This window comes from Ochotona curzoniae, unplaced genomic scaffold, assembly GCF_017591425.1.
Source record: "Ochotona curzoniae isolate NIBS_2020 unplaced genomic scaffold, NIBS_Ocur_1.0 contig_64, whole genome shotgun sequence".
NCBI classification, from domain to species: Eukaryota; Metazoa; Chordata; class Mammalia; order Lagomorpha; family Ochotonidae; genus Ochotona; species Ochotona curzoniae.
In genome coordinates, this window is record NW_024466502.1 from 9,890,730 (window position 1) to 9,915,579 (window position 24,850).

The 24,850-nt window shown below is 47.2% G+C and overlaps 1 protein-coding gene across 1 annotated transcript in view; it reads right to left on the bottom strand.

The window, feature by feature from the left end:
• Window positions 1–24,850, bottom strand: part of FARP1 (FERM, ARH/RhoGEF and pleckstrin domain protein 1) — a 155,464-nt gene that overhangs the window by 66,353 nt on the left and 64,261 nt on the right. Inside the window, exon 2 of the mRNA XM_040991195.1 lies at window positions 947–1,051. Coding sequence (XP_040847129.1) covers window positions 947–1,051 — 105 coding nt within the window. The remainder of the gene's footprint in view (window positions 1–946; window positions 1,052–24,850) is intronic.

Consider the following 24,850-nt stretch of genomic DNA (forward strand, 5'->3'; position numbering starts at 1 on the left):
TCAAATCCTAGCTGAGCCATTTGCGGATTGGTAAAGCCATACCAGAAATGGTGTTCAGAATCTGACTACACGCCATCCTTCACTGCTCAGTGCAAATACCACCACTGGCTTGCTGGGTCTTCTAAGCCAGCAATCAGATCAAAACCTTTCCCCTGTCCCAGCAGCAAACGCTTGAGCTACTGGGCTACCTCTTGTCACTTTAGTTCACATGTCATGATTGGGGACCCAGGCGTGGAAGAAATGACTCAAGTTGTAGAAGTGGGTTTGTGCTCTATCAGAAACCCTCCCTGAGAATCAGTGAGGCAGGGACTTCCTCTACAGACCTGAAACTGACAATTCTTGGAGGGAGGAAGCAGATGGGAACACACAACTGGTCCTTTCATGGGCATCAAACAGACCACAGAGCGGGTCACGAGGCTGTACTTGGGGGCAGCTCGGGGGAAGGACCCCTCTGTCCTCCAGCTCTGGACCTGCCCCTTTCCAATACCCACCCCCAGCCCGGACCAGTGTCTTCAAAGCAGTGTTCTAGGCCCAGCTCAGAGCTCCAGGGGAGTGAGACAGTCTTACTCTTGACTCTTCACGGGCCCCAGGGCAAACACCTGCTGGCATCTATTTTAAACTTAACCAATTCTTTTTCATTTTATTTGGAAGAGGGAGGAACAGGCAGAGTACGTGCCCAACTCCTATTTCATGCCCCAAATGCCCACAATAGCTGAGACTGGGCCAGGTCGGAGCCCAAAACTCCCTCCAGAATCCAAGCACTTGAGTCAGCGCTTGCTGCCTTCCAGGCTGCACGTTAGTGGGGTTGAACTGACAGACCATGGGCACCAATCATTCCTCCTAGAAAAACTATCAATGAGGTCATCTCGAGTGGAAAAGCACCAATTACTCTGTTGTCCACATGAACAGACGGTAAAAGGGCAGTGTACGATGCAGTATCTCCTACCGTGATTTTCTTGTGATCAGGAAACTCCAGGCCAAAATAGTCGCCTTCCACGAGGTTGAGGTGATTGCAGACTGCATCCAACAGCACTTTCCCCGGAGCCCTTTGCTGCAAACACAAACGACAAAGTTACACCCTCTGGAACGCACCCTGGCCCCTTTGCCTCGGGTTCTGCAGCGCTTGCTGAGCGGCTGCAGCCAGGCCACCGAGAGCACCTGCCTGCCCACCCCGCGGTGGCCTCTGCTGTCATCCCAAACACGAGGGTTTCTGCCAGCTTCTCCCCATCCCTGTGGAAGTGACCGACTTTATGGCTCTCCCCTTCTAGGGTGTCATCTCACAGGAACCACGCAGAGTGGAGCTGTTTCCAACGGGCCCATCTGTCTGCGTGCCATGTTCCTGTCTCATTCTGGGGGAAGGAGGTGCCTTCCCAGTGCATGCCTTCCACTGCTGGATAACAGGGCCCTCCCTGCCTGTGTGTGCCAGGCTGCTTATCCACTAACCAACGGAGGGATAGCATGGGATAGCTTCCAGTTAGGGTAAGCATGAACAAAAGCTGCGTTCCTGTGTGCTGTGGACATGCTCTTTTTGCCCCCAACCCCTGGCCTTTTCTGTGCCAGGTGAAACCCTGCCCGCTACGCCTCCCACTGACAGCTTTCTTCTCGCAGTTCTTGCAACATCCGGTGTGGAATCTCTTCTCGACCACGCCCGTCCTGAGGTGCGGGGGGGAGAGGCACTTTGTGGCTGATCCCTGCATCCCCAGCCCTAGAGTTGAGCCAGTGTTGCTGATGTGAACAAGTTAAGGAAAGCCACTTGTTCTGCTGTATTTGATAGAGCTGATCACCCATGGCTGTTGTCTCTCATAAAGTTTTGGCCCATTTAGTCATGTGTACACTTCTTGTGCCTGGCAAAGCACTGGGCACTGAATCAGAGTTTGCAGGAATCAAGCATTTCCATTTGTTTTCTATGCACTCAATGTTTAAGGGAAAGAACTATCATATCTTAGAATCTAACACATTCATAAACAGCCTCGGTCTCTCCACTTGCTGGCTGGCTAATGACATTAGAGTAAAATGACTCCACCTTTTAGATCAAACATCTCAAGAAAACGTTTCAAAGTCATGGTCAATTTCAGTTACAGCATCTCTACTTGGACCTCCTCTCTGAGAAGTAGGGGGAGCCTGCTGGTGACCCAGGAGACAGCTGCCAGTGACGCTGGCAGGTGATGAAGCTCCGTGATGAACAGCCACATCCCAGCCTGTCCCAGTGCAGCCAGTGACCCCACAGCAGCTTGTGTGTGACAAGGCAGTACCTTTTCTTCCTCTCTCACAGCTGCCCCGGTGTCCTCTCACACTCGCTCTTAAGTCAGGGTGCTCACGAAGCACCAGATGGGAGCATATTCTCCACGCAGCACGTCAGGCTCATCTGGCCCTCGAACGCCTGGTTCAAGGCTCATGCAGACACATTGCACTTGAAATGATGGCGGTGACTGGGCGGGAAGTCCCTCTCCCCACCCACTGCCCTTGCTCCTGCTTGAGCACCTAGCAGTGCAGCATGGATGGCTGCTCAGCCTTTCCTTGGAGCCATTTTTCCTGTTTCCAACAGACAATGAGCTGATCCTTACTAGGCCCCGGTCCTAGAGGGTTCCAAGTTTCCCTCTAGTCTGCAAAGAATTACACATTTAATGGGTGCCCAGCTACCTATTGTGGGGCTTTCCGTAAAGACTTTAGGAATGCACAGTAATATTCTAGAAAGGGGTCAACAGCTTACAAGTTGTGGCAGAATTTGCATAGCACAGAATTTGAGTGGAGGGGGGAAAAGGTCAGACCTCATTCTAGTCTCACAAGCCTTTGCTCTCACAACTCGACATGGCCTGTTTGTGACAAACAGGAACCACCCAGTATCTGACCAGCTGGCAGGCAGTTGGGTTTCCCAAAGAATTCCTGGAACTAAGGGGCTCTGATAACTTCATCTCGGTTTACGAAGCCCGGGAAAAGAGACTCCACAGCTCACCCTGGAAAGCTAAACAAGTAGAACACCCCCAACGGACAATGGGTTTCTTTATGGACCGGGTTTTAAACCAATGTAGGAGCGGAGAGGGAGGGTTGACAGCGAGCCCAGGGCCCTGAGTGACAGAGCTGAGTCTTGGAGAACCTACTCCCGCGTGTCTCTTGGCTACAGAATGAAGGCGGGCCAGAGCCCACGCCTCACTTGTATGCCAACGCTGCCACACCTTGCTGGGGACAGGCTCAGTAGCCAACTTGCCTGGTGAACAAGCAGAGATGACTACACTCAAAAATAAGATTTCCTGGAAAACCTATTTGTTAATACAAACGTTTACAGAAAGTGACTTTGGCGGCTTGGAGAAAATTTACAGGGCAATGCCAGCTTAGCATTGAGTGGTGGCTTTGTGGCATCTCAAAGCACTGGTAAAATAGAGACCCGCCAGTCTACAGACTCTCCTGTGGATACTGCCCACATTCAGGGATGTGAGGAGATCCAGGAACTGCATCACTAGCAGGTATTCATAAGGACTTAAAAGCACTCGTTCTATGACAGTTTCATGGGTAGATGTCACCGTAATGGGCTCTGCAGACTTGCTGTCCCCAGCAGCCAGGGTTTAAAATGCCTACAGCTGGTATGGAAGCAATCCCGTTTCTTTTAGGTAATGGAGCAGAGCCACCCGCACGTCACACGTATGCAGGGCTAAGTGCTGCTTCACAGACAGCGTCACAGGCAGTCAGGGCATGACAGAGTTCCCAGCTGCCCCTTTAAGAGGAATTCTCTCCTCCCTCCTCTGCAACATCTCTAACAAAGTTTGTGAGTTTTCCTCCTTAAGTAATTCTGCTCAAAATCACAGCACAACCTATAAAATGGGGCAGCCACTGCAGAAGAATGCATGGTGGGTCTTTGCTGGGGTCCGTGTAGTAGATGTGGGGGACATGACGGGGGTGAAGAGTGTTCCATTGCAGGCAGGGCCGCGAGGAACTTCCCGCTGACCGGCAGGGCCCATCCAGCGGATATCTCTACAACCACCTGAATGCAACTCCACCTTCTTTTGCATGGACACTGGACCGCCCTGCGGAAGAATTCTAATCCATCCTGACATTTGCTACTGCGAGGTTAACCTTTTGCTCAGCCTGAACTTGGAGGTCAATGTCTTGCAAATGGGGCCTTTTGTCATTCCTATTATCTTAACTGTCCCCATTGAACCTATGCTAATCTAGGGACCTGTATTTAGGCTTTCATTCTTTCCTTGACCTTTAAGTTCTCCTTTTCTTTGTGATACAAGATTGAGTTGTAGGATAAGAATCCTAGCAGGAACTTCTATTGTTTCTAAGTAAAACTAATGGCAGAATTATCCTTAGAAATATCCATTTGTTCATGACGTAAAAAGTCTGAGCCAGAATTTGACTGATTTTGTATAAATAAAGCGGACAGCTTTCCCGCATTGTCCATTATGATCATGAAGTCCTAGTGGTCCGTCTCTTTCTTTCCTCTTTGCGCCTCATCCACGCACCCTTCGCGAGTTCCGAACTCAGCTGGAGCTGGACTCCGGCAAGTGGCGCCCAACGTGGGGCTCGACGAAGGTAAGTCTTTTCTTTCTCTTTTCGGCGTGGATAGGACTTCACCCAGGGTGCTGCAGGCCCCCTGACAAAAGGTCAGGTTAGGAGGGGTGAATAGTCAGAACGTTTCTTGAGAAGTTTTGTACCCTCTGTTACTATAGAGTTAAAATGGGACAGAGCGCATCCAGCGACAGAAGCCTGTACGCTGATATTATTAAGCATATTTTACAAAAGAAAGGAGTAAAGGTTAGCAAAAAGCAGCTTTCAGAATTCTTACGGTTTATACGGACAATTAGTCCCTGGTTCCCAGAGGAAGGAACTCTGGATTTACGAACATGGGATCAGGTAGGGAATGACATGAAGAGGTGGTTTCAGAACCATGGGGCGGCTGCCATGCCTCCCTCAGCGCATGGTCTCTGGACGATAGTGAGACAAGCTTTAGATACGGGGACAGATGCGTATGCCCCATCTTCCCCGACTGCTCCACCCCAGGAGCATACTCCTTTGATTAGACGGAAAAAGGAAGGATCAGGCTCTATTTATGGCTCAGCAGAAAGTGTTCGTCCTGAAGATAATATAAAGTATCATAAAAATGATCAGGAGAATTTAACAAAAGAGAAAGAAGATCTTTTAAAATCAGAAAGATCTAGATCAGGAGTTAAGGATTGTGAAAAAGTGCAGACAGCTGAATTACATGATGGGTGGTCTCCTGCTGTTGATGACAAGCCTCCTAATTATTCGGTTAAACAGAGTGAGCCCCTTCCAGCTAGACCAGACCCAGCAAAGGTTGGCTTTAAAGGGGCAATGCAACAGGCACATAAAGAGGGTGATTTTTTCTGTTTTCCTGTTGTTTATGAGTGGGATGAACCTGAATGGGAACCGTTGCCTTATAAGCTTATTAAAGAACTTAAGCATGCTGTCTCTGACTACGGGCCAAACTCCCCGTACACTATGGCAATGGTGGAGGGACTAGCAGCAAAGTGGATGACTCCTTATGATTGGTTTCAAGTTGCCAAGGCTTGTCTCACAGGAGGAAACTTCCTTTTGTGGAAAATGGAATATGAGGAATTAGCTAAAACAGAAATAAAGTCTCAGGGATCTGTGAAGCGTGGCAAACCTTTAACCTTAGACATGCTTTTAGGACAGGGAACTCATCTTGGTGTTTCAGAACAACTTACTCTGCCTAAGGAGACATTACAGCTTATCTCCTCCCTGGCAATAGGAGCATGGAGACGCCTGCCATCTCCAGATCAAAAGTCTTCAAATTTTGTAAATGTTAAGCAGAAGCCTGAGGAGCCTTTTGAGGAGTTTGTAGCTAGACTCACCGAGGCCGTGAGCCGGACGGTAATTAACAATACAGCTACAGATCTCATAGTTAAACAGCTAGCTTTTGAAAATGCTACTCCAACTTGCCAGACCTTAATTCAGCCAGTGAGAAGGACAGGAGATTTGTCAGACTATGTTCGAGCTTGTGCTGAGGTAACTCCATCTTACATACAAGGGTTAACTATTGCTGCAGCTCTTCAAGGTCAAACTGCCACTCAGATTTTAAAGAACATAAGAGGCAATCAAAGAAATAGAAAAAGAAACAATTGCTATTCTTGTGGTGGAGTAGGGCATTTCAGCCACAGCTGTCCTGTTAGAAAATCATCCCAAAATTTCAAACAGGAAAAAACTTATATGGACACTCCTAACCCTAATTTAAATATTCCTCGCACTGTCTGTCCACGGTGTGAGAAGGGATTTCATTGGCAAAAAGCTTGTCAGTCTAAATTCCACAAGAATGGAACAGTTCTATTGCCTCACAGTGGATCTAAATTGAGTAATCAGTCTGTACAGGGTCAGATGCAGGGAAAGGAGAGATGGGCCCTGTCCTGGGCCCCCCAAGTAATGAGGGCATGTATGGATATTGGCTCTGAAAGGTACAAAACTAAAATATTGAGTGCTGCATTAAGCAAAGGGTTAAAGCAAAATAGATTTAACTGTCATGGTAAATGTTTTAATGGTGGGAAGCCCAGACACCTTCCAAAACCATGCCGAGCAGCAGTATCTCTTTTAGCTCAAAAATGTGGCACTAATACTGTTAAGGATCAATGCCCTAAGATCAATTCCAAATGTCACAGAGGTGTACATTGGGCAAAAGTATGTAAATATAAATCTAAAATTGATCATGATGGCCAGCAGCTGTGGTCAGGAAACTCCTGGCGGGGCCAGTCTCGGGCCCTAAAGAATCAGAGATTTAAAAGACAGCAATATTTTACCCAAGCTGTGCCTATAGAAGAGTAACAGACTTAAAACCTGATATTGATTGTGGAAATGCTAATTAAAAGTTGGTATCTTCCTTGGCAATTAATTATACTACCTACTGTTCATACCCCAACTGGATGTTTGTGACAACAAGGGCCTTTAGAGTGGCTGCATCTCCTTTCCATGTATAAAAAGGTTATTACTCCTTATTGTGCTTTGGTCTCCACCTTAATTATTAAGAGATATCATAGGAATAGGAGCCTTTTTGCAAAGATGTAAATTAAATAATTGTTCCTTATAGCTTTTAACAGCTTAGTTATCTAATATCCAAGGATGAGACCTGACAAATAGCACTCTTCACCCTTGTAGGTACAATTTGATACCATTTAGCTAAAAATCTCCTTCTTGTTAAGCCATCCAGTTATATTTCAAAAGATTTGTTCCTTAACTTTTTCCTTAACCTGCTTCTTTAGTCTTTACAGATAGGTCATCTAACAAAATAGTTTCTCTAATCAGATTTTGAAAATATCCTTACTGGCCAATAGAAAGGACCCAATTTCCTCTTAAAATTTGGAGGAGGGAATGCTTTCATTTGTCCACAGGTCATGGACTTGCTCACGTGGATTCCAGATCGACTGATTAGGCATCCTTGTCCAGTTTACATTTCCACCCGCCTGCCATTTCGCAGCAGCAAGCATCCTCTACAGAAGTTCCTCCTCCTGCCCAGCAACTTCACGGTTAAACTCTCTTCTCTCCAGCAGGTACAATCTCTCCCTGACCTCCTCCCCTTCCACTCTGTTAGGATACTCAGCCCACAGGTGCAGTTTCTCCAGCACGTTTTACTTTTTCCCCCTTTGTCAAGCCTGGTACCCCCAATCTTTTTAGCCAAGAACAGAGTGGTAGGAGATAAACTAAACTGGGTCCACAGAAGAATACCTAGCCTCTTGTACTTTATAAAACAATGTTTTTTTTTCATAATTAACATCTCTCTTTTAACTCTAGTAAGTTTTTATTTTGAATTTTTGAATTTTATGAATATAACTCTTAGGGTATTGTTTAAGGCATTCCTTTAAATGTGTAACATTTACACCAAACATAAACTGGAATCAAAGCAACATCTAATCCACTGTTAAATTTTTTCCAGGTATGGGATGCACCTATGCTTTTATCTGCTAGTCTTTATATTTAGATATATCTTCTTTAAAAACTGTTTGCAGCGGTTTCTAAAATGTCCATCATTGCTTTATGGAATTAAAATCTGATCTTCTGTTATAACAACAAAGTTTTAAAAGCACATATTATTATAACATCTCCTTTTAATTGTTTTTTTTAAATCTAATTAACGATTAAATCTTTCTAGTTGGCTCCAGTGAACTCCAGACCTGGTTTTGTTGAAGTGTCTCAGAATATAAGATTCTATGTTGAGGTGATCTTTGTGTTTTCTGCCTTTCAGTATGTTCACTTCGCTTAACATTGATAAAAGTTATGTACTTATTTATAGATATTTAAAATAATCACTTAATGCCAATAATTACATCTCATCTATATTGTGTTTTATAAAGAAATTCTATTTCAATTAGATATTATAAATCTTGACATCCTTGATATGCATTTTAAAAATTTGAAAGTTTTATTTAGCAGAAACAACTGAGTAGGCATTTGGATTGTATTAAAGATACTGTGAGATGCTAAGTGGAACATAATTCTGTCATATCAAAATACTATTACTACAAAAAAAATTTTTTTTTTACAGAAGACTAATTCAAATTTCTGCATTTCCAAAAGTTTCAGGACTAACCCTAACCCTAACCCTAACCCTAATGCTTAACAACAAAAAGCCAGATACAGATAAATGTTTACAGTTTTGTAAATATGTCTAGGCTGCTGACTGTATATCTCTTGGGTTAATCTATATTGCTAAGATAACTAAAATCAGGGTCTTCAATAATGACCAATTTTTTTTCTCTCAGGGCTTTAACTCAGACTGAGTTATCATTGTTGACTTCTCACTAATTTTAATGGGTACTGCTATCACCAAGCTTGGCTTATAAAGGCGCCTTAATAAATTCTAAATTTATCTGACATGATTTTTCTTGCACTCTGCAACATTTTGGAGGCCTCAGTCAGAGGGTAGTAGCCATCCTGTGTTCTGGAGCCTGGCTTGGTCATCTGGGGAGGCCACCGTGATGATTTACACGGCCCCACTGCCAGTCCTGGCTTCCTGGCTCACAGGATTTGCACTGACCTCTGCCTATGTACAAGTACCAACTTTGCTTGTTTTGAGTACTCATCTAGGACTCAAGAGAGCTGGATACAACACAACTTCTTGAGTCAGGGTCCATATGAGACCCTCATTAGCTATTTAAAATTGAATGAGTGTGGTGGCCACCTATGTCTGTCTTGCTGTATGTCTTGCTGTATGTCTTTCTGTCAGAATTGTTTGAAATTTTACTCTTACAGTCCTCTATTGGAAAAAAAAAAAAAAAGGGAGTGAATGTATGTGTGTGTGTTTTTTACTGTCTGGTCTCAACGTTCCTTGAGATCAGATGAGAAACCATCTGAATAACCATGCAAACTTATCTTACTACAAACAACAGGTTATTCTAAGCAATTTATAATTTCAAAATGTCCAAGATCTTAGATCATTACTGAAACTACTTTGTTGTGCTGTCCTAAGCTAATATTGTTTTTTGGCTCACATAATTTAAGCCTCAGACTGTTATTGAAAATGTTTTAAGTCATCCATATGTTTGTGCTCAAGTTCACTTAATAACCAGGTTACTCATGGTATATTCTCACTGCCTTTTCAATGTATTATTTAAGCCAGTATCTTTATTTTAAAATTTATTTTCTAAAACTGTTTTTTAATAGTTTTCACCTGATGCTGTTACTAAGCGTGATTAGCTTTCTCTTCACTTCTCTTCTACTTCCTCTCTAAAAATTCAAAATGCCTCTCAGAATATACAGGTAGATCTCCAGAATTTATATAGATATGGCTAACTTATAAACCTGACATCCCAAAGACTGCCTTTACAGCCTACTTTCCCAGAGGCCCAGAGGAAGAGTAGTGAGCTAGGTACCAGGAGGAACCCTGGTGCTATCTGCTTGCCTCTGGCCAAAACAACAGAAAGAGTTTCACTAGCCTCAGTGCTACCCTTGCTGAGGTCAATGGACACTTCCACCTGGAACTGTTTTTAAAGGCCAAGTATGCGCAGAAGATCAACACCTGCCACGAGGACACGTCACGTGTACATCTGCTGACTACCATCTACCACCGAAGACATCCCCACCCAGGACTCAAGCTGCTTCCAAAAGGACTGCTGATAAGTAACATTCCTCCCTTACAAGATGGAGCCTTAAGCTCCCTCTCGCTTTTCTGAGATGACTCTGTATACACTGTAACTTGTACAAAGTGTGTTGTCACTAATTGTCTTAATTGTTCCCTGAAACCTGGTACTTTTGGTGTCTTGAGAAGACCCTCACATGTAATGTTACCTGTAAATTTGACTGAACCATGGTATGATGATGCTGATCTTTATGCTTTGGAATTGTTTTCAACAACTTTGTCCATCCTTGTATGTTATGTTTGGGTCTCACTGCATTTGTTAACCTTATTGGACCTCTTACAGCTGGTGCAATAAGTTCATAGGAAAGTATTGATCAATTTGGAGGCCAAGATTGGTGCATTAGAAGAAGCAGATATTTATATTGGCAATGAAACTTAACGTTTAAAAACCAGATTTGGTACCACTTGCCATAATAATTACAAATGGATTTGTGTCACTCCTCTCCCTTATAATGACTCACATGTCTCTTGGAGTGATGTTAAAACTCATCTCCAAGGTGTATGGAATGACACATCTACTAGTCTTAGCATTCAGGAATTACATGCTCAGATTTCTGCCATCTCTCACTCTCGCCTTCAGGCTCTCTCTGCTGGAAGTGTTACTAATCAATTCTTACAATCTCTTTCATCTTTTATTTCTGATAAGACCTCCTACTCATTTTTTATAAATTTAGGAATAACACTAATTGTTCTCCTTTTTGTATTGTTTTTTGGCCCAGTCATCTTCCGACGTTTGAGCTCCATGATTCAAGTCACTCGCAGAGAACTCCGCACCCTCCAACTTAATAATAAGAGAGGGGGAGATGCTGGGGTCCGTGCAGTAGATGTGGGGGACATGAGGGGGTGAAGAGTGTTCCATTGCAGGCAGGGCCGCGAGGAACTTCCCGCTGACCGGCAGGGCCCATCCAGCGGATGTCTCTACAACCACCTGAATGCAACTCCACCTTCTTTTGCATGGACACTGGACCGCCCTGCGGAAGAATTCTAATCCATCCTGACATTTGCTACTGCGAGGTTAACCTTTTGCTCAGCCTGAACTTGGAGGTCAATGTCTTGCAAATGGGGCCTTTTGTCATTCCTATTATCTTAACTGTCCCCATTGAACCTATGCTAATCTAGGGACCTGTATTTAGGCTTTCATTCTTTCCTTGACCTTTAAGTTCTCCTTTTCTTTGTGATACAAGATTGAGTTGTAGGATAAGAATCCTAGCAGGAACTTCTATTGTTTCTAAGTAAAACTAATGGCAGAATTATCCTTAGAAATATCCATTTGTTCATGACGTAAAAAGTCTGAGCCAGAATTTGACTGATTTTGTATAAATAAAGCGGACAGCTTTCCCGCATTGTCCATTATGATCATGAAGTCCTAGTGGTCCATCTCTTTCTTTCCTCTTTGCGCCTCATCCACGCACCCTTCGCGAGTTCCGAACTCAGCTGGAGCTGGACTCCGGCAGGTCTTCAAAAAAAGTAGAACTCGAATCGTCATTGGATCTAGCAATTGTAACTCCTTGGTGTGCAAGCACAGGCAGTGGAGAGCAGGATCTTGACAGTGTGCAAACCCATGTTCATAGCAGCCTCCAGCCCAACAGTCAGGAGCTGAAAGCAGTCTTAGCTTCCACCAAGGAACGGACAGACCAGAAGGGCTCAGCCCATTCAACAGACTATCCACTCAACTCTAAGAAGGAGCCTGGCGCGACAGTCGAGTAGCTAAATCCTTGCCTATGTAGGTGTCAGTTTGTGTCCTGATGGCCCGGCTTCCCATCCAACTCCTTGCCTGTGGCCTGGGAAAGCAGTCGAGGACAGCCCAAAGCCTTGGGACCCTGTGCCCATGTGGGAGACCCAGAGGAAGCTCCTGGCTCCTGCCTTGGGATCAGCTCAGCTCTGGCTGTTGCAGCCACTTGCGGAGTGAACCATCGGATGTAAGATCTTCCCTTCTCATTGTATATCTACATTTCCAATAGAAAAAAAAAATAACAAAATCTTTAAAAAGGGAGGGAATTCTCGTGCAAGCTGCACATGCGTGAATTCTGAGGACATTAATGCTAAGTGAAGCAAGTTAAGAGCAATAGAACAGCTAATCCAGGATTCTGTTTAAGTAAGGAATGCAGAATGGTCCAAGCATTCTGGCAGAAAAGAACAGGGAGACAGCCAGCGGCTGGAGAGGAGGGGCCGGGGAAGCCAGCGGCTAGCAGGGAAAGGCCTTCAGTTTCACGGGACAGCCACAACTCGGGAGATGGGACGTGGGAAGGTACCTGCTAATGTGCTGGGCACCGGTGCACTGCACACTGGGGACTGGTTAAAATGGTGGCCTTGGGTGGCAATGATCCAACAATTTAAAAACAGAAACCAAACCATGCAGGTGCAAGGGGTAGCTGAGGAATGAATTTGGCTCAGCACTAGAGAAGCTGCCTCAGTACAACCTGCCACCATCGCTTGCGAGAACAGGAAAATCAAGAATGTCAGTATTTTAGACCTCGGGAAAATAGAGGCGGCAGGATCCGATCGCACAGGCAGAGGGGGTAAACAACCAGTGCTGGCACTAAATGCACTATGTTTTCTCAACAACAAAGAGGCCTTTTATGTGTCTGACCAAGGGGGGAAAAGTCACAAAATGAACACCTTGGGAAGTCACCGCAAATTATGCATCTGGGACAGGCAGGCTCTGCACTAGATGCCAACAAAAGGTCTCAAAGGCTACAAATCTGTCAGCCCTTCACAGCAAGAAACAAAAACCTCCTAAACCTGATCCTGCAAGCAAGAGCAAGCAAGCCCAAGTGGGGCAGACAGGGGCCAAGCTGTGGATTAAGCCGGCAGGACACAGAGACCGAGACACTGGCCTGACACAGCAGTTTCTGAAAGAGTAATTTACTGCACTACACACGAGAGTGCGTGGAGACAGACAGACAGACAGACAGACAGACACACACACACCCTGGGCTGCACAAACCATTAGGGATAACAAAGGGAAACCAAGTTATCTAGACAGCATGTCAAAACCTCCACCAAAGATGATTTAACAAGAAAAGTATCTAATAATAAGCAAGCATCTGATAATGAATTGACATTCTTTTTTTTTTTTTTTTAATTATTTTTAGCTGAAGAGATAGAGAATCTGCTGATTTACTCCCCAAATGGTCTCAGTGGCTGGAGCTGGATGCATCCGAAGCCAGGAACCTGGAGCTTGTTCTGGGTCTTCCATGCGAGCGCAGTGGCCCAAGGCTTTGAGCCATCTGCTGCTGCTCTCCCAGGTGCATCAGCAGGAAACTGGATCAGAACTGGAGCAGCCAAGGCTTGAACCGAAGCCCAGATGAGATGCTGGTGTCACAAGCAGAAGCCTAGCTTACTACACCACAGTGCCAGCCCCAGTGTTTCATTTTGTAATGATCCCAAGAGGGGCAGGAGGTGAATCTGAAGCTGTGCCATCTCCAAGGACCCGTAAGTCCTGCCAACCCCATAGTCTTGTAACAGTCTAGAAACGGGCTCCTCGTAAGGGGCCAGAGGGCAACGATAGCATTTCGTCCTGGAGAACACACCGCTGATGAATGAAGCAACATGGGCTCCTATGAATCGCCCAGTTTTAATCCTCCGAAGCGCTTTGCATCCGCGCCCACTGAGAGGCCAAGGCAGCCTCCCTCAGGGCCCACGGTTCTCTGCTGTCCCAGCAAGCTGCTCCAGGCATCTCAGAAAACCAGGTGAGGAGGAGGCTGATGTTGGGGCATGGCTGGCGGCTGAGCCGCCCACGCCACACTACTGAAACTGCTCAGTCAAAGCTGTTTTCCTTTCTTACGCTCTGAAGATACTCCCAGGCCCTTGGGTTCTTTCCTATCACATAAAATTTTATGTGGGAGAATTTCCTTCCTTCCAACAGAATAAAGGCACAATTCTTCCACTAGCTGAGGGCCCACTCCCCGCTTCCCTCGCCTACCCGAGCAGCTGAACAAATGAGTCACTCCATGGTTTTTTTCTCTCTGTAGAAACAATCTTGCAGATATGACCCTGCCTTGGTTTACCAAATCTGCACCTGTAGAGGTTTCTGAGGACATCTTCTAGAAGCTTTTTTTTTTTCCTGTGTGGGAATTGGCATAACCATGACAACCAGGGCCTATTCACACCGAGCACGGAGACCAGCTGCCCTGGAAGCTCCTGCCCCCTCCATCCACCACTAGGCCCTCTGCATCGAAAAGGACAGCAGCCATCAGCACGGGCAGCTGGTCCTCACCCAATCAAACCCTGCTCCAAGGCAGCGAGACACAGCCAGGCAGTGACTTCCTAGGTGTAGGTCTCGTGAAAGCTTTCAGACGTGCCACAGTTTGCATGCATAGACCTGAGTTTATCATTTACAGCAAAACACACATGTTGGATTATAACAAAGATATTTGAATAACAAGAAGTCTTAAAGTGAAAAAAGTAATAATTGCAAAGCAGTAATAAAAATGTTACTGTGAGAGCTTACGGTTGAAGCTGATAATTCGCCAAAAGAAAGAGCTGAGGAGGAGCAGGGACAGAAGCTGCTCAGGGCTCCGGGCTGTGAGTCCCAGCAGCTGCCACACCTGACTCCCCCCGACGCCAGCAGAAAAAGAAACCACACAAAGCATGGTAGAGAATCTTCCAGAATCATCCAGTGTGAAGTTCTGGAAGACAAAGACACCAGGGTTTTCTTCAAGGTGAGAAAGAGCAAAGCGAAGGATGACAAGAACAGCAAGGGGCTTCCTGGAAGGACCTGCAAAGCTAGGCCTTGGGACTCAGGGGCACAGGACACTCACTTACATGAAGGCACCTGAGGGTCATGTGCTGGGGCAGCGTTGGGAATGGGACAGCACACCTGCCCTGCACCTGCACTGAGAGCGCGCAGAGGGCCTAAGGCCGCCACACACACACACACACACACACACACGCGCGCCCACACACACACACGCCCACACACAGAGACAAGAGTCTGTAGACCTCAGTCTCCTGTTCTGCAAACTGGGTGCAGTCTTGCACCACGTCTTGAGGTTGTCACAAGGATCAAGGGACTGGCAATATGGCCAGCTCTTGGAATAGTCTGCAACATTCAGCATGCCTCACAGGGCATTGAGGAAAATGAAGGCAGGACTGCACCAAAGCGGGAGGGTGGCAGTCGGGGAACCCTGGGATCACCGCTGACAGGAAGTGGAATCTCAAGCCTGCACTCCAGGGCTTGCGAGCCGGGAGCTCAGGGCTCAGTGTTCAGGCCGCTCGTGGGTCAGGCTGCAGCACCACGCCCCTCCCTCGCCGCCGAGCTGGCTCTTGGGGCTGCCGTGCCACCGGGGAGGACACACTGTGCCCTTGTCCTCCCAGCAGTGGTGTTCAGAGCGCTCATTCAATACACCGCGGATTGGGCTCCAGGGGCCCCGCCCCCTGGCCAGCAGAATGGGCCCTTTCAGCCCTGCACAGTAATCCGGGACGTATGATGCCAGCATCCTCGACAAGTCACTCGCCCCTTTCACTCCCACACCATCCAGAGCGAGCGTGTGCATGGGGCTTGGGTGTGGGCATGCAGGTGTGTGTAGAGGTATGGGGAATTTCCACTGCTTTATGGGAAGACCATTACAAAGTGAGCAAAGTAAGAAAATGCACAGAGGCGAGCTCGGCAGGCTTTGCTGACTTGGCACAACTGACTGTCCTCGATCACAGTTAGGACTAGACGCCTCCTGCCAAGGCCCCCCAAATTCTCAGAAATAAAACCGCACTTAACCTAGCAGTCAAGACACCCGTGTCCCACACTGGGTGGGATTCCTGACCCCGTCTTCAGTGCACGCAGACCCTGGACCGCAGCAGCAATGATGGCTTGAGTCACCTGGATCCTGCTAGCCACGCGGGGACCCAGATTGAGTCCCCAGCTCTTGGCTTCAGCTCCCATGGCTATTTCAGGCACCTGGGGAAGGGGACGGGCCTACTCCTCCTTGAACTCTGTCTCCCTACTCATGGCTTGGGAAGGGAGTAGAAAATGGCCCAGAGTCTTGGGACCCTGTACCTGCATGGGAGACTCAGAGGAAGCTCCTGGCTCCTGCCTTGGGATCGGCTCAGCTCTGGCTGTTGCAGCCACTTGGGGAGTGAACCAGCGGATGGAAGACCTTCCTCTCTGTCTCTCATCCAATAAAAATAAGTAAATCTTTAAAAAATAATAATACATTTTTAAAATAAACAAAGAAACAAAACTTATCATCTGGAGTTGACATTCTAAAGCCAATTACACCATATTTTTTTCCCAATAAATTGTGACCCAAAGAATTGCCACATTTATCAAGTCCTCAGGGAGCACCACTACCGTACGGTCCACCAAGCAAAAGGGCTGAACACAAGGGGGAAAAGTCAAGGAAGACTTGGTACTGAGCAGGAAGTATGCTAAACAAGGCAAAAATGCACGCCACTTGTGGGACAATCACACAGGCTTGTGCCACAAAATGGCATAGCATAGACGGCAACTGCCAAGGCCACCTCTCAGCCGGACCCCTCAGCCGACGCCCAAGGATGCGCTCTACAGAGGAGGACACACATGCGCAGACCTTCAATTCTCTGCTGTAGAATTATCTAGAACCTTAATTCCCTCGAGCCGGATCAGTAGAAGTTTCTGTTATCGGAGTATGATTGTTTCCAAGTCTGGCAAAAAGAAGAAAGCCTGAGATTTAGCGTGTTCCATTGTGCATTCATGCTGGTTTTCAGCTCTTTGGCTCAATCACAAAGCCTTGTCCTGAGAGCAGAACAGCCCTCTCGTCAGCATGCTGACACTCTGCTTGATGGAACTATCATTCCCATTTAAGGCTGGCCAAAAGAAATCAAGAAATCTGAAGGCAAATGCAAGCTAGATGACAAAAACAAGCCTGGCAACAGATGACACATTTTACACAAACCCCGTCCCAGTGTAAGCTCACAGTGGCCGCCTGCAGGGAGCGACGAGCGCCGTGAAGTCCGGGGTCCCAGCAAACACACAGGCGTTGGAGAAAACAGAGCCACGCGAGTTATGCTGAGAAACAGAACATACGTGAGAACCTTCCCCAAATCCATCTTCCTTGCAAAGGTAAACAAGGGGCCCAAACAGTAAGGAATACACAGAAATGAGAGCTGTCCCTCTGCACAGCACCCAAGGGTTACTCCAATGACGGCCTTCTTCCAATAGCGTGTGTTCCAATGAATTTTGTCCCAATCTACAAACAATAGCCTTACTGTTCCAACCTAAACACCTGAGGAAGGTAAGCACGTTTTCAAAACAAGCATATTGCCAAGTTCAAATTCAAACACGCCCTACTAAGACAACACAGAACTCACAGGTATGCCTTGGAAATGGGCGACTGAGATGGAATTCTGGATGTGGGCAGAATAAGAGAAAAAAAAAATCAATTTTTCAAAGCTTGGATCTGTTTTTCATCACCCAATTTCAAGCTGACTCTGATGTTTGTGAAACAGCAAAGCCAAGAGAAATTCACCGGAGCTGCACGTGCCGGCGGGCACACACCAGCTGAAGCTGCACGTGCTGGCAGGCACACACCAGCTGATGTAGCCTACGACACCAGCACGATGCTGGCACCATGTTCTCTCTTCTCCTAGATGCCTGGGTGTTCCCAACTGCCTGGACTCAGGACAGAAGGCTCAGGAGTGAGCGTTTATCCTCGACAACAGGGAGCACATTCAGAGACAGGAAGTGTGAAGGCAGCTCTTGGGGCCTGGGGGCGGGGGAGCAGGCTGTGGTGTTCAGGTCCATGGGACACAGAGGTCCTGCATCTCTTCACACCACCGTAGATGTACTTAACACTGCACAGCCAGGGGCTTACAAACGGCCCAGGTGGCACACTTCATGCCAGATGTTTGCTAACCACAACTGAAAGCAAACCAAACAAACGCAAGAAGTGATAGAGATGGAATCTCCAAACCGAGGCCGGTGAAAAAGCAGCCTTCCCTTAGGGCAGCGCAGGCCTGGCTGCTCTCCGAGTTACCTAGAACACAGACAGCAGGTGGAAATAAAACACCTTAGAGAGCAGACGCATCCACACTTGAATGTCCTTTCGCTTATGTTTATTCATTATCAAGGGGGGCGGGTTGAGTCTTTATGCTTCATTTTCTTATATTTTTCAAAGCAGCCATCCACTGTGGGATCGCCCAAGGGAAGCATTTCAAAAGCATCTGTAATGTTGGTACCTGGAGACTGAGCAGGGACCGTGATGACACAGGCAGGTTTTCTTTGCTGTTTGGCTCCAGGCGGCTTCCGGATCCTGAGAACATACCTGCAGTATGCAGGCCCCCGTGCTTCCAGACTGTCACATTTGCTATTTTATTTATTTTTTTTTTAAAGATTTATTTTTATTATTTTTTCATTGGAAAGGCGGATATACAGAGAGGAGAGACAGAGAGGAAGATCTTCCATCCGATGATTCACTCCCCAAGTGAGCGCAACGGGCCGATACTATGCTGATCCGAAGCCAGGAGCCTCTTCTGGGTCTCCCATGCGGGTGCAGGTTCCCAAAGCTTTGGGCCGTCCTCGACTGCTTTCCCAGGCCACAGGCAGGGAGCTGGAAGGGAAGCGGGGCTGCCGGGATTAGAACCGGCGCCCATATGGGATCCCGGGCGTGCAAGGCGAGGACCTTTAACCACTTGCGCCACCGCGCCGGGCCCCACATTTGCTATTTTAAAAGACCATGAGATGCGTGCATCATCAACACGGAGTGTCTTCCCAGATCCTTGACCACAAATACTGCTGCCGTAAGAGCCCCAAGAACATCAACCCAGCAAAGCTACAATTCACGAGATAAATACTCAGAGTCTTGGGCAATCTGCTGAGTGTATGTTCTACAAGCTGTGTGTTCCGAAGGCTTCCACCACACTTGTGTAATTCTGAGCTAAGGCACGTGATTCTAAGCTCCCAGAAGGCACCACTGTCCACAGATGAGGAAGTTAGACTAGTTCAATAGTGTCAACTCTGGCAATGTTCAGGCTAGCCCAAGTTAAATCCGCAAGCTGAGGACAAGAGCCTTCATTTACTGGGACACTGCAGTGATAATCAAGTACCAGAAACCTACAGGTCAGGGAGCCGATGACAAAGACCAAACAAAACCTTCAGTGAATCAATCCATAATGGGTGATGTAACCAACAAAACCGGATGTGTGTTCTTAGAAGTGGTATTCAATACTTAGGGAAAGTTGGGTCACTAGCAGAAAAGTCAAATGCTTTCTTCTTTTTGACCCCAAAATACACACACAATACACCTCATGGCTAATCTTTACAAGTTTTACAAAGGCAGTCCTGGATCATGGAGCCAACAGGTCAATGGTCAGTCCATCTTTAAGGGATGGCTAGTGCTGGCAGCACAGTATCCCCAAGGCCTCTCGAATGGGGCTCCAGCTCCCTGCGCTCCGGCATACCCAAGAGTCTTTCCTGACCACATGGCACAGGGAGAAAGGGCACAGGCTCTGGAAGAGACTGGTGAGAAGGTAGAGGCTGTCCATCACACCCCCGGTGGGTGTAACTCTGACCGCAGGACAGAGACCAGTGAGGACCACATCTTCTCCCAACAACAGTTTAAAAAATCTCTTCTGCTGCTACTGCTGTTTTGCTGCGGATATTAAAAACAGGGACTCCAGAAGGGCAGAATGTCAAAAAGTAAACTCTTGCAAGCTCCTTGGATCACTGAATCTTCAATCCGTGGTAACTCCAAATCCCAGGTTCCCTCTACAAAGTCAAGGTCACACAAAGGGCACGGGGTGCACTGGGAACTGCCAAGTGTTCCTCCACAACAAATCCCGGCATGGATGCATCACAATCCCCTCACAGAAACAAGACGGGTGAGGAAGGATGAAAGCAACCTGAACTCCTGATCTTCCCTGGGCCACGGAATTGCAACAAAGAAAATCAAGACACCCCACGTCCCCCTCCGCCTGCCACCCCAAGAAAGTGTTCTGAACACCATCATTACACAAAAGCTCAAATGCATAAACAGAATAAAGGATTATCTTACCATTACATTGGAACTTGAAGGAAATTTTTCCTAGTGAGTTCATTACATTAATTAAGTCACGAGACCCTGTTTTATATGAAGCTGTCTGGGCATAGCTCTGTCATGATGACTATTTTACATATATGCATATATGTAAAATATATATGTAAAGGTAACAAAATTCAATTCTGGTTTCTAAATATTGAATTGCTCTGAACTTCACTTCCTTTTATAGCTTTTTTTTTAAAGCAACACTATTGATATGCAACAAAAAGACAAAAATTACAGGGTTTTGAATTCTGGAAAACAAAACTCTTTCCTTTAAAGAAAGTCGACTGTAAGAGCTTGAACAGTATTTCAGTTACCTAACTATTAGCAAAATACACTATTTTGTTTGGAGACTTCTCTAAAAATATGAAGTCAATACTCAGGGATATACCAGAGATCAATTTGTGGCTTTCAAGAATTTTTTAATGAAACAATCAGGCCTGGCGCGGTAGCTTAGTGGCCAGAATCCTTGCCTTGCATGTGCTGGGATTCCATACAGGCACTGGTTCGTGTCCCAGTGGTTCCACCTCCCATCAGCTCCCTGCCTGTGGCCTGGGAAAACAGTCGAGAACAGCCCAAAGCCTTAGGACCCTGCATCCATGTGGGAGACCCAGAAGAAGCTCCTGGCTCCTGGCTTCGGATCAGCCCAGTTCCTGGCGTTGTAGCCACTTGGGGAATGAACTGGGGAGTGAATCGATAGAAGATCTTCCTCTCGGTCTCTCCTCCTCTCTGTATATCTGCCTTTCTAATAAATAAATAAATACATCTTCAAAGATGGCAAATACAAACCCATGTCTTTAGTGCTCAGTGTTGGCAGCCATTATCACTACAACCTGCCATCTTACGGTGACCCCGTAGCTGTATTATAGTTCTTTAAATCATAGATTTATTACAACTGCAAACTCTTCCTACTGAGGATGTACGTATTCTCTCATATGGACATATGACAAACAGCTATTCTACAGAAAGCTCTAGAGAAACAAGTACATGAGCGTGTGTGGTATTCATGACATGCCAAAGTACGTGCATCTTTAGTTGGGTGGGTTTTGGCTGCTTTTTTGTGCAAGACTGGTACTAAAACAGTGAAATTTAAAATCTTAATTCTAATCTCAGAAAAAGTCTGTTGTGCTGTGAGCCTTTTATAATACCCAGGCAATGGCCTAACTACTCTTAGTCCTCCCAGCCCCACCACGTTCCTGAAGGGTTCGCTTCCAGCTCCCAGCAAGTGCACTGAAGCTGCCTCCTGGCCTTGGCTACAAGGCACTCAGCCCTATCTGGACAAAGAGCTCTGCTGTTGAGGGGGAGATGGCGCAGCCCCTTGACTCCTGCAAAGCACAGTGGCCAGCAGGACAAACCCCAGTGTTCAGGTGCACATGGGTCAGTCAGGCAGTGAGCCGCTTCCCAGCTGGCGGCTTCTGAGCACGAGTTACTTCTTTACAATAAGCCTGGCCAATCAAGCATGCTCACATGCCAGGCCCAATTGGATCTCTGATGATGTCACCAGTGGGGCCAGCAGTACACATCCTAAGAGGGCAAGATCCAATCCAACCAGCAGTCCTCAAGACAGGACAGCCGAGTAGAGGTACAGAGGTGCTTGCAACGTGCTCTGCCAGCACTGGCTGCATTACCAGAAAAGGTAGCCATCAAAAATACACTTGTTACTCAGGTGCTCTGGTGTGACGGAAGCCAGGATGAGAGTGGGGCAAGTCTGGGTTTGGGGACACCAACAGTGACAGCATGAGACTGCATATGTACAAATGTGGAGGGGTGTGTGTATTGGGGGGAAGTGGTTGAATTCTCTTTCAGATGATGGTCCTCACGTGGGGTGAGGCACAGCACCCTGGAGTCTAGAGGGTGAGTGGTACCCAGAGTTGCAGTTCTGCCCAGCTCAGGTCTGCCATGTATGCCACCTGCTTTGCAGCTTCTCTGTGACTGCGTTTACTCAGCCATAAGACTGGGAATGATTGAAGTACAGACAGTCTGGCAGGTGGGACAGCATGTTTTTTTTGAGTTTGGTGACATAAACATTGTAAAGACAAATATCCTATTGGTCACTGCCCATATGGGATCCCATAACTTGGACAAGATGGCCAGCAATTTAACATAAAGCAGGGATGTCACTGCTCATCAGTGGTGCTTATTCTTTCAGCGTCTCCGCTTTAGGGAGGTGTGGGGATGTGGGACCACAGAGGACCTGGCTCACAAACCAGACTGAAACAGAAAGTGCGGGCAGTGGGGGTGGCATGGTTTGAACACAAGAACACCAGACCTGCCCCTGGACAGCCTAAGGCCCCGAGCTCGCGGCTCCGGTCCTGACCCTCCTCCTGGGAAACAGGCCAAGCAGAACTAAGCCTGTAGTGCAGGCTGAGCCCCAGCACAGGATCTGCACGCAGCTCTCAGCCTTGCTGTTAGGCTGCTTGTACCGAGGGGCACAGCTGCCCTTGAGCCAAGTCAGGGGCTCACCCCAAACCTCTTGGGAAAAACACAGCACCAAGATGACCTGCCACGCCTGCCTGAAGCTCTCAGCTGACACCTGCAACTGGGGGTGCTATTTCTTAAAAATGTCCAGGTGCATCTCCCTTCTCATTCCCAACACTGGTTAGCCACAGGCCACCAGTGCTACACAGCCCCTCCACTCTGACCCACGGGTGGAGACCCACCTGACTCGTTCACTGAGGACCAGGGCCTGTCCCTAGGTATTTGAATTTATCCTCTTCCTTTGGCTTCTTGGCACCTATGGCCTTCAGTGGCTGGTTCTCCTCTAGCAGGCTTTGCCAAAACCACCTTATTTTCATTCATCCACCGCAATGGGGCCTTTCGCTAATCCACACTGCAGCGCCAAACAGCCCAGGGCTCACACCCTCACCAAATGAGAACGGCATCCAAATGCTGACACAAACAAGAATGCAATGACACCCACGAGGGCTGGTAGGATCCAAATGAAATCATCCACTTTTACAAATTCTTTCACCTTCCCCAGATGCGTTATGTAAGACTGCATTTTAACTTTATGGCTGGAAAGCGCTGGCTGCACCAGCTGTGGGAGGGACATGCCTGAAGATCTGAAATGATGTGGGTTTAGTAGATATGGAGAACAGAAGGTTCAAGGAGCTCTCGTAGCTGAGGCTCCCAACTGCGACTCAGATGTGAAACCTGGTACTTCCAGCTCTCCAAATGCTCACCCTGCTGTACCCAGACTCAGGACATGACAACTGACTTTCTGATGGCAGGGCTTCAAACATCAATAATAACCTTGACACCTTTTCTCCTACTAGATGTAGAGAGCTGAAGAAGGGGCTGACATTGCAGTCCAGAAATTTAGACTGCCACCTGTGACGCAGACATCCCATATGAACACTGGTTCAAATCCCAGCTGTTCCACTTCCCATCCAGCTCTGTGTTAATGTGCCTGGGGAAGAATAGAAGATGGTCCAGAAGCTTGGGGCCCTGCTGCTCATGGGAGAGCCCAAATGGAGCTCCAGGTGCCTAGCTAGCTTCAGGCTGACCACTGTGGCCATTTAGGAAATAAGCTAGCAGATGGAGGAGCTGTTTCTCTCTCTCTCTCCTTTTTTTTTTTTTTTAAGGAAGAGCTAAAAGCTTGTCATTACTAAGTTTTCCAGGTCATCACAAACATTCTGATTTCTCTAGAGCTCACAGCCCTGACACAAGGCTACTTGAGGTCACACTCATTCCCAAACGCCTCTGAGGGTGCTCACCAAGGGAATCTGGTAACTTGAGTTGTGAAGGTCACCAGCCAGTCAGGTAGGCACTTGGCTGTGGATGGGCTATACTAATTAATAGGAAATCTCTGCTTCAAACATTCTGTCCTTCCTTGGCAATCCATTGCTGCCCTGCAGCCATCTGACAAGGGCCAGCATGCTCCCCTTGTAGCCATCTGCTGCCTGGCCTCTGCTCCGGGAGCTGAGCTTCTCGCTTCCCCTTCAGGGCCCTTGGTGCTGTTCCAGGCTTCTGTGCTCAAAGTCTCTGAACCATCTGCTGCCTGCAAGCTGGGTGCCCAGGAAGCCACTGCTGCTGCTGCTGCTGCTGCTACACACACACACACACACACACACACACACATTCTCTCTCTCTCTCTCTTTCTTTCTCCCCTGCCACCTACCGACCAACCTGTCCCTCCTCCATAATGGGGTAGCTCTGCTAGCTTGCCCCAGAGGCACCTGGGACAGGCCCTCATGGGGTCACTGGAGTGCAACTGTTTTCCAGGTCCGACTACCTCCAAATGAGGACAGCAGTGGAAAGGATGTGTCATCTTCACGGAGCAATTGTGCCATCACACCTAGCTCCCCGGCTCCCTGCACACGCGTCCCTCCCTTTGTTTGCAGCTGCCCTCACATTGTAAAATGACTAGTGATGCTTTGCAGGGCCAGTACCATTGCTCACCCACTGTAGGACTTGATTCTTCAGTCTAGTGATAAGGAAGGAAAGAGACCAGCACTGATGAAGCACCCAATGAATGCTATGAATTGCACATTGATGTATACATGACTTCATCCAAACCTAAGAACACCCTGAGAGTTTGAATGACTCAGGAATTAGGATATTTCAGAAGTACTGGGCTTTAAAGTGTTTTTAAAAGTTATACAAAATAATACATTTTGGGGCCCAGCAAGGCGAGGTACAAAGAAGCCTCTCTGAAAACACTTGCTCCTTTTACTATCTGTTAAGAATAATGCAACGTGTACAACTGGTGGTGTATCACAGTCCTTCAGTCGGAGGGCTCGGGAGCAGTGGGTAT